We start from the raw sequence: 12,919 nt of genomic DNA on the forward strand, positions 1-12,919 counted from the left end.
TCAGTGTTTGTTTGCAGCTCATTGTTAGAACAGTACACCTCCACGTGTGTGGGTAAAGAAATACTTTCTCAAATTCATTGAGTTGACACTTTCCATCGAATTTTTCAAAATGCTATAAAAGCTGAATAATTAAAATTGAATAATTTTAATAACATTTGTTTTCTGTTATGTACTGGAATGTGATATAAAAAATAATTTAAAAATCCAGATTGAGTATTTAAGCCTCTTTATAGCTTTTTTTTTTTCCTTTTTTTTCACCCAGCATATTTTGACATTTCATTCTGATTTCAAGACCTGTGAATTTCTACAAAAGACCCCGAATTTTCTATTTTGAACTAAATATTTTAGAGAAATTATCTTAAGAGCCTCTTGGTGAAGGTGTTCTGATCAGAAGTTTTGAGGAAAGAATCTTCTCTTCCTTTTCCAACCATTTGTAAATCTGAAATCATTAATGGCAACTTCCCTGAGATCCCACTGGGAGGTTCAGCTACCTGTTTTTTCTGTGTTGTGCTACTGGCGATTGGATATTTTTTTCTCCAAGAGAGGCAAATGTTTTCTGTGAGAGGACTTGCTGTATTTGAGTTAACATTTGTTGCAGTTACCAGGAGGAACAGATGGGGACAGCTAGTGTATGTTACTCCATTGTGCTGTGCCCCGTGTTACATGTAGAGAAAAAGTATTTCTTGTGCTCAGTAACTGTATTTCTTGATTCCTAGAGACTATCAGCAGGCTGACATAAAATATTTATCTGGATGGAAGCAGTGGAAAACAACTAGCAGTAAATCATTGAAAAAAGTTCTCAATGAAGTCAAGGAGTTGTCGTCTTACCTGGAGCTCTGGCGACATGATATTCACAGCATAGAAGGTATTTATTGTCTGAGTTTGATTTCTCCTCCTTAAAGTTGCTTTTGTTACTGGTAGTTTTACATGTGTGAGCGTAGTTTCAGATATAGCTGTATGTGTTTAAGATGTTACCCGCTTCCCTTATTATTGTTAATGTAAAATCCATGGTGGAGTAGAAGGAAATATATTGGAGAAAATGATTGAAAAGTCACATTTCCATTTCAGTTACATTGCTAACAGCCTGTGGTACTTAAAACTAACTTTAGTAATGTTGCTTCAGTTAACTCAATGTAACTGAAATTATAATCTGCTCATTCTGTATTTTCAGTTATTTTATCATCCTAATTATTGGCACGTTTCTTTTATTCCCAGGGAAATTTGGTACTGGCATCCAGTCCTACTTCTCCTTCCTGCGTTTTTTGGTCCTGCTGAATTTTATAATTTTTATTTTGATGTTCAGTTTTGTCACCCTTCCCAGCATCATTTCTAAATATGGAATATTCAACAGTAGCTTTGCTAAAATTCCTCCAAAGAACATAGGTAAACATCTTCTCTATGTACTGACATTGTTTGTAAGATTCCCTCTTTCCATCAGCTTCTCCTCTGCCTCCCAGGACAAAGAAATGCTTTTTTAATAAGAACTTGCCATATTTGAATTAACTTTATCTTAAAGTTTAATGGGCATTACGATTTGAGTGACTTTTCCTGCCTTTCTTTTGACAGAGCCTCACTGCACAGTTTATAATCCTAATGGTAATAAGGGACTCGTTTACTTCTATACATACCTCAAAGATTTGCTCAGTGGCACTGTAAGTAATTAGATTTTTTTTTTAATTGCTTTTCTGTGTCTCACATAACATGTAAAATGTGAAAACATTTTACTTGGGGGAATGAAGCTTTGATAATTTTGAAAAATAATAAGGCATATGCATCACTGGGGTAAAATTAACCTTTATCCTTTATGTGTGAGAACGGGAGTTTTCAAATTGACTTCTACTCAACATCCACAAGGCCTGGTTGGCCACATGCTGCAGCCTGTGCCTCTCCTCCCCAGCTGCTACATGTTGCATATTCTGGAGCATGCTGCCTATTGTGCTCTGTGTGTAGGGTCTCAGTGTCCTTGTCACAGAGCTCTTTGATCGGAGAGGGGAGGGATTTTAATCATGTAGTGTCTGTGTTGCAGTTCGGTAGAGGCAATGGCAGTATTTAGAAGCTACAGACTGTTGTAGCTTGCTGTAGCTTTTGTAAATTTAAAGCTGTAACTTTAAATTTACAAAATGATTGTTTAATGCCAGGTTGGATTTAACTGGGCAGTTGCTGCTATTGTTACAGACTATATTTAAACTTTGTTTTCCCAGGGATTCCTTGAAGTGACAAGTTTGTTTTATGGCTATTACACAATAGATGCTGCATGGTTCAGTATCCTGAGGTACAACTTGCCGCTAGCCTATCTGTTGGCTACGTTTGCCTACCTTGCATTAAGTCTCCTCTGGATAATAATAAGGTAAAGATGTTGGTATAGTTTACTTACTGCTACCTGCTGCAGAGTTTACATTACATTCTTGCTTGTTGAGAACATGCTGCATTCTAGAACTGTTTTATAGGGAAATGGAGAATCTTTTCCTTGAGGGTGCAGTGCCACAGTAGCCTTTGTGTGTGGGGAACTGAGCCAGCAAAATAAAGAAAAATAAATAAATTTGAAGTATCAGTTTTTCATATGTACACATGCACATAAATAGACCCTCAACTGTACAGTAATTGTTGGAGGATTTTATTTTGGTTTTTTTCTGTGGGCCTTCCCCCCCCCCCGCCCCGCCCCGCCCCACTTTAGTTTCCTGAGCCAGCTCTTTACAGTGTCAGAGAAGCACTGGGTGAGGTGAGGTGAGAAGGTGTGGCTGTGTCTCAGTGCAGAGGCAGGTAACTTGTGTCAGTCGTGGCTTCAGCTGACTTTGGTTGCTGCAGAACTTCACACTGAAAGCTTCCCAGAGACTTGCTGATGTAAAGCACATGTGGCTGTTTGCTCATAGGGGTGTCATTTAGTCTTTGATGAGCCAGGTTGCTTGAGGTGTGGGTTGTTTTTTTTTTTGTTTCTTTTTCTGTGGATAAAATAAGTCTTTTCATGAATGTAATAAAGTTGCATTTTTCTCTAGGTCTGTGGAAGGATTTAAGCAGAACTTGGTGCATGATGAAGATCAATTTCAGAGTTACTGTAACAAAGTTTTTGCAGGCTGGGACTTCTGCATTACAGATCCAAATGCAGCACAGCTAAAACATCGCAGCTTGCAATACGAGCTCCAGGTGAGTAACTTTAATTTTTCTATGATTACAGTATCATATAGCTTAGGTGGCTAAAAAAGAAAGTGTGTAATTTTACAGATAATGGAATAAGGATTAGAAGGATTGACGTAGTTTATACTGGGGGCAGGGCAACCCACATCCTCTTGCATGCTTTCTAGCTAGCTAGAATTGTGGTGCAACGTGAGAAGGATTGGCACTGAGGTTGACAGCCCTTCCCCCATCCTCTGGGGACTGAAGCTAACCTGTTAGCTGCTTGTCTTATCTGCCTCTTCCTCACTCCGGTCCTGCTTCCTGTGTTGGTTTCTACATAATCCAACAGGAAAAGCTATCCCAGCTGCAGGCAAAACCCTTGTACTGTCAGGAATCAGTTTGAGTATTTTGGGTTATAAATTGCAATGTAGTAGGCAGTAGTTTGGGGATGAATAAAAGTCAGATGGTACCTGCAGTAAGAAGATACTGAAAGTTTTTCACTAGGTGTCTTTGATACACATGCACATACAAAATGCTGATGCAGCTAATAGATTTCCCAAATAATAAAGCTCTCTGAAAAGAGAGTGAAAAGCTTTTGTGGTGAAACCAGTACCTTCTTTTTACTGTCTGTACCCTGGAAGCAGAGATTTGTGTAGTGAAACAATTACCTTTGAAAAGATACTTCCACTTCAAACCACAAAGCAGTAATTACAGATTTCATAAATTACAGTGAGTTCTTTTCTGCTCTAGTAAAGTTCACAGCCTTCTTTTTTCGTCGTGTAACCAGAGCTTCCGTCACTTACCACACTTTTGCCTCTAGAACTCGCACCTTAGGAGAACTTACCCCTTAATATTACTGTTTGATGGAAGTAAGTCCTCAGGAAACACCTGGGGGTTTGCCCAGGTTAAACTGGGCAGGCGATACTGTATTTTCACATCAGCTAAGCTGAAATCTATCAAGTTTTCGTGACAAGCTGCTCAAGACCAAACTTCTTTCTCTCTGTGCCATCCCCCAATTTTCCTTCACAAAGAGTAGAAGAAGGAAGTTTGAGCCATAGTGGTGAAGACTGGTTACTTACCTGGAGAAGTAAGGAGCTGAGTAGGCTGATTTACACATTTCAGAGTTTAGTACTGAGCTATCTGGGATCAGTCTCTCACAATAAAGAGGCAAGTTGTCTTTCTGTCCTTAAGGAGATGTGTTACTGATACAGTAGAGATAAAAGGATTGGAGACACTTGCCTTTGGCTATAGGGCCATCAACCTGAGGAGACTGACCTGTTTGTGTCAGTGTTCAGCGTACTTGGGCAGGTGGTGGAGTGACCCTACTAGAACAGGCTGTGGATTTGCACATCCCAGAGGTAGAAGACACAGTGTCAGTTGTTGTATGCTGCACCGGAAAGCAACGCATCCTTTTTCTTTTGTTTGTAGACAGACTTGGAAGAAGAAAGGCTGAAGCGAAAAATAGCTGACAGGACCATGAAGGAAAAGCTACGCATCTACTCTCTGAGAATATTTATAAATATAATTGTCATTGCAGTTTTATCAGGATGTTTTTACTCTATTTATAGAGCAACTGTCTTCTCTCAAGAAAACTCCAGTGTAAGTATCAGACATGACATTAGGACAGAGTCAATTGGGGCTGATGATTACAGCAAGAGGAACTATTGTGAAAGAGACAAGTATCTTAATATAGCACCTTTCATGCAAGGGATCTGAAAATGCTTTCTGCAGACTTAGAATTTTTTTAGCAGGAGAAGAGTAAGAAAGATTGAGCACCATGTGCTAAAAACCCCAGTGATGTCTCCTTTGATGTGGAGGCTTCAGTGTCGTGTGCCTTGGAGCTAATGCAGCTGACAAGGAAAACAGCTTTTCCTTTCCTTTCCGTGTAACTGTTCTCACCTCACTGTGATCTGCTAGTACAAGTGCTTGTGTGTCTGTGCAGTGAACAGACTGAGGGAACTGAACTGGTTAAAACAAATTTCATTGTGATCAGTTTCTTGATCTGGTTCACTGCTGAACTGCAAAAATGAACAGTAAGGAAAGGGGAGAGTAAAGATTATGATCTGTATTGTGGCTTGAGTTACAGCTCTGTGGGGAAACAGGAAGGCTTTGAACACCAAGCACTTTGCAGAAGAAAAGATTTTTGCGTCAGTAGTGGAAAGAATCAGGTTGGGTGTGGTTGTTCACCTCTGACAGGACAAGCAGATGGGAAGAGAGATTCAGAAGCAGAATAAAAAGAGCAGACAACAGTTTCACAACAGTAGTTGACTTATCTGTAGGACCCCAGGTTGGATTAACCTGATATGAATGGGGACCACACTTTTTCACCCCGCTCTGTTCATTGATGATATTATGGGCACTGGCTGTGTATAAGGAAACTTGTACTCGTGGTGGACCGAACTCTTAACTTCTCCAAACTGACAGGATTGCAGAGAGAGAAGCAGGAAATGGGGACTAAAGAAGTGTTTGTGTCAGAGGTATTATTTGAGGGCAGAGAAAGAGGATAGCACAACACTGAACAACCTGAAAACCAGCTTCACTTACTGTGGGCTTTATGTATAAGGGTTGATATCTTGACCTTGCCTAAATGAGTAGGTAGAGGAGCTTGTTAAGATGGTAGGAAAGTCAAGGGAGCTGCTCAGCACTGGTGAGAATAATTTGAAAAGCGTCTGCATTTTGACGTGGGTTTAGAAGCTGGTAGCCTTAGTGCTGGGTTAGACAACATAGTCAGACATAAGCCTTGGTAAGATGAGCCTCTTCAAACAGAAGCTTTGGGGAAGTGCTAAAATGCTCATACCTGGAGGTGGAGCGACTTACTGGTGAAGGGAGCAGGAGAAAGCAAGGGTGTGTAGCAGCAAACTGCGTAGATGGATAGCAGTGGTCAGGCTTGTAGTTCCAAATACAGGTGGAGGATGAAGACAGAGTAAAAGATGCTACCTGAGTCCTGGACAAGAGAGGCTGGTGGGTAGCTGGAGAGAGCACGATGTCAGGAAGGTGTGTTTCTCTGAGTGTAATCTTTGTCTCATCTCTTCTTGTACAGGATGTCGGCAATACAAACTTCCAGGCTAATCTCGTAGTGCAGTATTTGCCTTCCATAGTGATCACATTGGCCAACTTCATTGCTCCTCAGATCTTCTCTTTTCTGATAGGATTTGAAGATTATTCACCAGCCTTTGAAATCAGGCTGACACTCATGAGGTAAAGACATTTTTATTGTGGCCTTGGATGTTTCAGCAACTTGTTCTTGGTAGATTTTAAATATTGTAAACATTGAAATCTCAAGAAGGAGAGAGGTTGGACTCTGCACTGGAGGGCCTGGGCTCTGAAAGCCAAGCAGGCGTTGCTTGATTTATGTTTAGTTGGAAGCTTTAATTTTAAATCTGGAAACAATCTCCTGTTTTAATGACAGTACGGTGCAGTCATTCAGTGTCCAAGTTTTTTCTCTCAGCTGTGTGATCTGGACATCTTCAACAACCTGAATAGTCAGTAGAGAAGTTCGGCTGCAGAGCTGTGGATTTACACTGCTTTGCATGCAACAGTTCCTTGAATGAGTAAATGTGTGTGTGCAGCAGTGACTGAAGCACAGTTTTGCTCAAAGCAGAAGTTAAAAGTTTTGGGATAAAATATATGTTAATGTGAGAGCACAAAGAACTAGTGTTTTGCAGCTTAAGGCAGTGAGATCTGGGTTGAAGCATCTGAACTCTGTCAAGCCCCTGTGCTTGGTATTTCTGATTTGGCTGAGTGCCTCTGAAAGGCTGAAGCCACCTGAGAGGGAAATGCTGCACAGAGTCGTCACCTGGCCTCTCAAACTGTACTTGAGAGAATTGCAGCCCATTGCAGCGACAAGATCTGCAACTAAAATGACCGATGTAGGAACAATACTGAGAAAGAAACAAGGGACTGTAGCCTAAAGCAGGGAAGGTGAAAATCAATTTAACTTACTACTCAGGAAAGAAATGTGTTTATTATCTAGCTGGCTGTTCCATTAAAGCTCTGTATGACCCTTTTGTGTTTCAAGCCTTCCTTGAACTCCTGTGCTGGTTGAGCCAGGTGTCAGAATGGGGGTTTTTTGCAGGTTTGGAATTGAGTTTTACCTTTCTTCCAGGTGTGTCTTTGTGCGGTTGGCCAACATCGGTGTTCTCTTGTTCTCGCTGTGGAGTCACATCTCCTACTGTGCCACTGACAAGTGTAAGGCCTGTGGATACAATTACGAACTCTATCCTGTAAGCAGGTTTATCTTGGTCTTTAATCACCTGAACTTGGGAATAGAGATTTGTTTTCCATGAGACTTGCTTGTCTAGAGGTATTCAGAATCAGACCTGGGGTTGCCCTTTATGTTATACTCGGTGCTGATTCTTACTGCTCAGTGCAAACCAATGCAGTTCTTCGTATATCTTTTGTTTGTCTGAAACTGACTAGAATTAGTCCAGTGGCAGATTATCGTTTAGCATAGACTTTCTGACTACCATGAGGATCGCTTGAGGTAGCTCTGTTTTGGAGACAATTTGTGTTACTGCCTTTTGCTCCAATAGGACAAATGGTCTTTTGTCAAAAAAAAAAAAACAACCCCAAACAAAAAGCTTGGCCTGGAAGCTCTGAAATACTTAAATATTTTAGAAATGGGAGTTAATACAATTTGAACTTTATAGTGTTAACTGACAGACACATTTGTTGCTTTAGGGATTGACAGATTTCTTTTTCACATGTTATTTAGACTCCTACTCTTGTTTTTCCTGACTTGTTTTTATAGTGCTGGGAATCTGAAGTTGGGCAAGAAATGTATAAACTGACGATATTTGATTTTATTATAATTCTTGGTGTGACCCTGTTTGTGGACTTTCCTAGAAAGTAAGTATCTCTGCCTTTTGAGCATATTTTTGCAAGTGACATTTGAAACACATTTTCTTTTTTCTGTTCTTGATTCCCCATATTTTTAAATGGATTACCAGTTTTAAAATAAAACATAAATATATTTCTGGTGGTTTGAGCACTTGTTTGCTGTTCAGATGGTTGTGTAGTTTTTATATTTGAGTCTTCAGACATTTTTCTTCTACGTTGTCTAATGCTTAAATGCTAAATATCTGTGTGTTCCAAATGTGTTAGAATTCAGCTAAGCTCTAGAACTTCAATTTAGAACTAATAATATTTTATTGTTTTAGGCTGTTAGTTACTCATTGCTCTTGCAAACCAATTCAGTGGTGTGGATTGCAGGAATTTGGAATTTCTGACAATGTCCTGGAAATGATTTATGGGCAGACTATCTGCTGGATTGGAACCTTTTTTTCACCACTTCTCCCTGCAATAGCAACTGTAAAATACTTCATCATCTTTTACATTAAAAAGGTAATGAAGGTGTGTGGTAAACAAACCAAATGGAATACATCTCTGTGGTTTTTGTAATATAGGTATGCAGTTGATTTAAAACAAAACAAAAACCCTAAAAACACCCAAGGATGCGGTGTACTGGAAATGAGGTAATTCCATTTTCTGTAGGATTTTTGCTTTTAAGAAAAGGTAGAATTTTACTTTGAAATCGAGCAAACCAACATTTTAATAACTACCTCTTCAGTTGTTTGGGTTTTTTTAAATAAAATCTTTTTATGTAAAAAAGCTAGTTTAGAACACTTTTATGCAATAATTATGCAATAACATAATTAAAATTGGACAAAATTTTGCCAAGCTACTAAAAAGTTGGAAGCAAAATGGAAAATCCAAGCGGGATTGGATGTTCAAGGTGTGAATTCTGCATATCAGAAGTTTTGCTCTTTGACCACAGCTCCTTCTGTGCATCAAATTCTTATTGATATTTGAGTTCTTACAAGAGGGCATGTATCCAGTGAAGATGCGGCAGATCAAAGCAAAAGGCTGTGCTGTGGATCATACACCAAGTTACAGTGTCAGTTGACTCTGTGCAAATGTGTGAGGCCCTCTGGATCAAATTCTTACTCAAAGTAGGAGACATTGACTTATACTAAAATGTAAAGCATTCTTGTCTCAGCCCTTTTCAGTCCATGAAGGATGGTTGTATGGTAGCTGACGGAATATTTGAGAATGGAAAATTCACTTGGTGGGGAAAGTATCCTTGGACATTTGTATGTCGATGTACTGGTAACAGTCTTGCTCACTTTCCCTCTTCAGATCAGTTTGATACACACACGTAAACCTGCAGCTAGGCCTATCAGAGCCTCGAGTTCCAATTTTTTCTTCTTGGTGGTGCTGTTGATTGGGCTCGTCTTGGCTTTTATTCCTTTGGGAATCAGCATTGCACAGTAAGTGGCAATTTAACTTTTATGAAGTTGATATTTGTTCTAAGATTGTCAGTTCCCTAAGAACAGACAAGCATTCTGAATGGCAGATTGGAATAAAATATGTAGTATACAATAAGTCAATTTATAATTTAGTTCCTGGAAACAAAAGTTACAGTTTTAAAGACAAAGGACACTTTAACCCTATCAACAAAATGGTGCCGGGCTTGTGTTGAGTTATTTTATCTTTACATTTTGGTGTAGCATCTCCTTTCTGTTCTGCTTCTTTGTCAGTATTCCCTCCTCCAAGGCATGTGGTCCATTCAGGAGTTTTAACACTTCATGGGCAGTCGTTCCAGATACAATAAGTGGCTTGCCAACAGGTCTGCAGCAGGTCCTTTATGGCATAGCATCAGAAGCCTTTGCAGTGCCTTTTTTTATGGTCATTTGGTGAGTACTGTGGAGATCTGAAGTCAGTCATGCAGCTGCATTGTTCATTTCCTTTCTGTCCCACTCTAGTTCTTGCTACTTGTGCTGGTTTTGGCTGGAGTGGAGTTAGTTGCTGGCTGGGGTTAAACCACGACACTACTGCTCTTCATCACTGAATGCACTGTGGATAATCTGGGTCACAGATTACATCTGGAATATGTGCTACAAGGAAAGGAACCCCAAAGGAGCAAAGAGTTGCTCCAGTGAAACCTCATTAAACTTAATTTCTGAGGAGCAACCCCCTCATACATACACTTGGAGCAGGGCAGGAGCTGGCAGTCTAGAGAGAGCTGTCATAACATAACCTGTAACATCTGAAAGTGGCCGTGCTGCTATGTCTCCTGGCACTCTATCCCTGCCTGCTTTCAGCACAGGTATCTCAGCAGATGCTTGTGAGCAGAGCTACGCCCAGGATACCCGAGCTGTCTATTGGGGGTTTTTTTAATTGTGTTTTTCTCCAGCAGCTTCTCATCTGAAGCAAATGCACAAACTGGCAACTCCTCTAGCCCATAACAGCCTTTTTCTGACTAATTCCTTTTTGCATTACGCTAATATATAATGTTGATTTGTTATTTGCAGCCTTGTTATGTTCTATTTTATTGCCTTGGCTGGAGCACACAAACGAGTGGTTGAGCAGCTGAGGGAACAACTGGTTTTGGTAAGATTTGACCCACTTTTCTGTACCCCTGAAGTTTTCTTTGTTGTGCCAGTAATAGGGCGTGCAGAGGAACAACGGTTTTCATAGTCTTCTGGTTACTTGGTGTTTACACAGGCAATGAAGAATGTTTTCAAATTACACAGGAAAAATAACCAAAGCACTATAGTATTTCTCAATCTAGTTGGTTTTCCTGGGTATCAGCTGCAACTGCAGCAAGGTCTGGTTATATCAGACAACAGACATGCGTGGGATATGCCTCTGAGAAGCAATGTCCCTGTTCTTCGTCTGTTGTCTTGCTTAAATCCACCCATCTGCATGTTTTTTTCTGACAAACAAGAACCTGAATCTTGTGCTTCCTGTCTCTTCCAACATCTTACACAACCCCCACCTCTATTTCATTCTCCACTCTCACAAACAGACACCCAACTCCCTGCCCTTCCCTCCAGGCCTGTGTTTTTACCGCAGCATGTCTGGTCTTGTTCCTGAGCGCAGGTCCCAGCACTGTTTGCAACAGGTACTCAAAGTGGAGCAAGTCACCACTAACTAGTCCTTTGCAGAACAGTGCCAGTGCAGACGTGCTTCTTTGTGGCCATCAAAAGCTGCTGTTGTGTTTGATAGCATTTGTATACCCTGGTCTGTCAATAGTCAGAACCCAGTCTCACTAGTAAGATGTCTCACTTTCTTGGGGTGCTTCTTTTAGATCCGACATTTAACAACCTGTCCTTAGAAAAACACTGTGCTGTGGAGAGATTTTTGAAGAGTAAGGAATTCAGGAGCAAAATCCTTACTGCTTTTTCAAGGGTTCCCAAATCATTTAAGAATTCTGAAAATCCTTGTGTGCTTTTTATTTTTGTTTGTTCAATGTTATGCTTCTTGGAAGTACAGTTTTAAGTTGTTAGGTGTGTGAGATGTTTTTACTAGGCTCCATAGAGAACTGTTAATATGTGATCTGACACAAGATAAATGAAGTCAAGGCTATTGTAAACTTTAAATTGTTCAGGCAGTTGAGAGTGTGCTGGGAGCCACTAATTAGAGTACACTGGGGTGAGTGCACCTGTTTATTTCTGATAAAGAAACGAGCTGTTCGTAGATAACTTGTACTACTTCTGTTCATCTGGAGCAGAGTACTTTTTATTCTGTCTTTTCAGGAGAGTCGTGACAAGCTGTTCCTAATCAGAAAGATAACAGAAGCTCAGAGGCATCCTTGAATACCACGAAAAGCCAGAAGAACTTGACTTCCTCAAACTGCCAGAACCACTAAATAAAAAGTAGAAGCATCTGCAGCACCTACAAACTGAGCAGCTGACTGGCACCCTAGCACTGTGGTCTATGCAATGGACACTTATGGTCTTAGTCTTGATTATGCTACTGAGCCTTAAAGTTTCCAAGACTGGAAATTTAGCTAATTTGTACTGTTAGACCTGTCCCAAATCTCTATGGTAGGACACTTCATTGCTGCTAAAATTTCAGGCTTGTTTGGGTTTAAGTCCCTTTTTCCCCTCCCACCCCCTCCAGGGGTTTTGGTTAAAATGTGATCAGAACGGAAACTCTGTTTGGAACTTTGGAGTGGTTTTAAAAGTTAGGCTTTAAGAATCAGGAGGGAGGGGAAACTCGTGGTTTCACATGTTTCCAACTCCTCTTTTAAAACCAAAGCAAAAGAGACATATGTCAGTATTCTGAAGTAGCACATAGGAGAAGAAAATATGACATGGGTTTGAAATCGATTTTCTAAATATTTTTAGAGAGGAGACTTTGATATTTATTTTTCTCTGAAATAGCAAGTGCCGTTGAACACTGGGTAACTTCACACAATGGTTCAGAGCAAACAAGCTGATGGCAGAGGGGGAGTAGGAAGAGACAACCGTCCATCCAGTCACCCAGCGGTGTGTCTGTCACAGGGAAAGCCATGGCCCGGGCACAGCATTTTTGGTTTTGAAAATGTGTTAAGGCATTATTACTTGTGTTTTATTCTTGTACAAACAGCTTGACTACTGTTCTCTTTGTTCTAAAATGTGAATATTTGAGAGTTAAGTTATAGTTTGGAAATACAGCATTGGGAACCTTGTGTGTCAGCACCCTTTAAATTCCTGTTTCTTTTTGGCTTAAATGAAAGGATGGAGCTGTGTGTCTCGGAGGGAGCAGTGTTTCTATGTAGACTACTCCCTGTTTGTTTGGAGATTGTGCTTAAGGAGTTTCTGTACAGAATTGTGGTTATTACTTGAAATTTGCCACTAGCTCACTGTTAGTTAATGCGTGAGCAGCTCTTCTTTGTTGTAATGTTTTGGAATGTTTTCTGCCCTCGTTTTAAATAAGTTAACATTCAGTAACTGATGTGTCTGACGGTTTGGAAGCCGGTTTGCTGTGGCCCTGAGCGGCCTGGCCTCGGTGCGGCCCCGCGCCCCTCAGCTCTCCCGCC

General features: G+C 40.4%; 1 protein-coding gene across 1 annotated transcript; it reads left to right on the top strand.

Annotated features, from left to right (window-relative positions):
- The first annotated feature begins 723 nt into the window (after positions 1 to 723).
- TMC7 (transmembrane channel like 7) lies at positions 724 to 11,711 on the top strand. The gene is made up of 14 exons (XM_010177132.2): positions 724 to 865; positions 1,216 to 1,383; positions 1,567 to 1,652; positions 2,202 to 2,347; positions 2,994 to 3,141; positions 4,540 to 4,710; positions 6,152 to 6,309; positions 7,217 to 7,334; positions 7,862 to 7,959; positions 8,271 to 8,454; positions 9,250 to 9,380; positions 9,651 to 9,806; positions 10,425 to 10,503; positions 11,652 to 11,711. The coding sequence occupies exons 2-14, from the start codon at positions 1,296 to 1,298 to the stop codon at positions 11,709 to 11,711; spliced, it is 1,623 nt and encodes a 540-aa protein (XP_010175434.2). The 5' UTR covers positions 724 to 865; positions 1,216 to 1,295.
- The last annotated feature ends 1,208 nt before the right edge of the window (positions 11,712 to 12,919 follow it).

Source organism: Antrostomus carolinensis, unplaced genomic scaffold (genome assembly GCF_000700745.2).
Source record: "Antrostomus carolinensis isolate BGI_N321 unplaced genomic scaffold, ASM70074v2 scaffold48691, whole genome shotgun sequence".
NCBI lineage: Eukaryota > Metazoa > Chordata > Aves > Caprimulgiformes > Caprimulgidae > Antrostomus > Antrostomus carolinensis.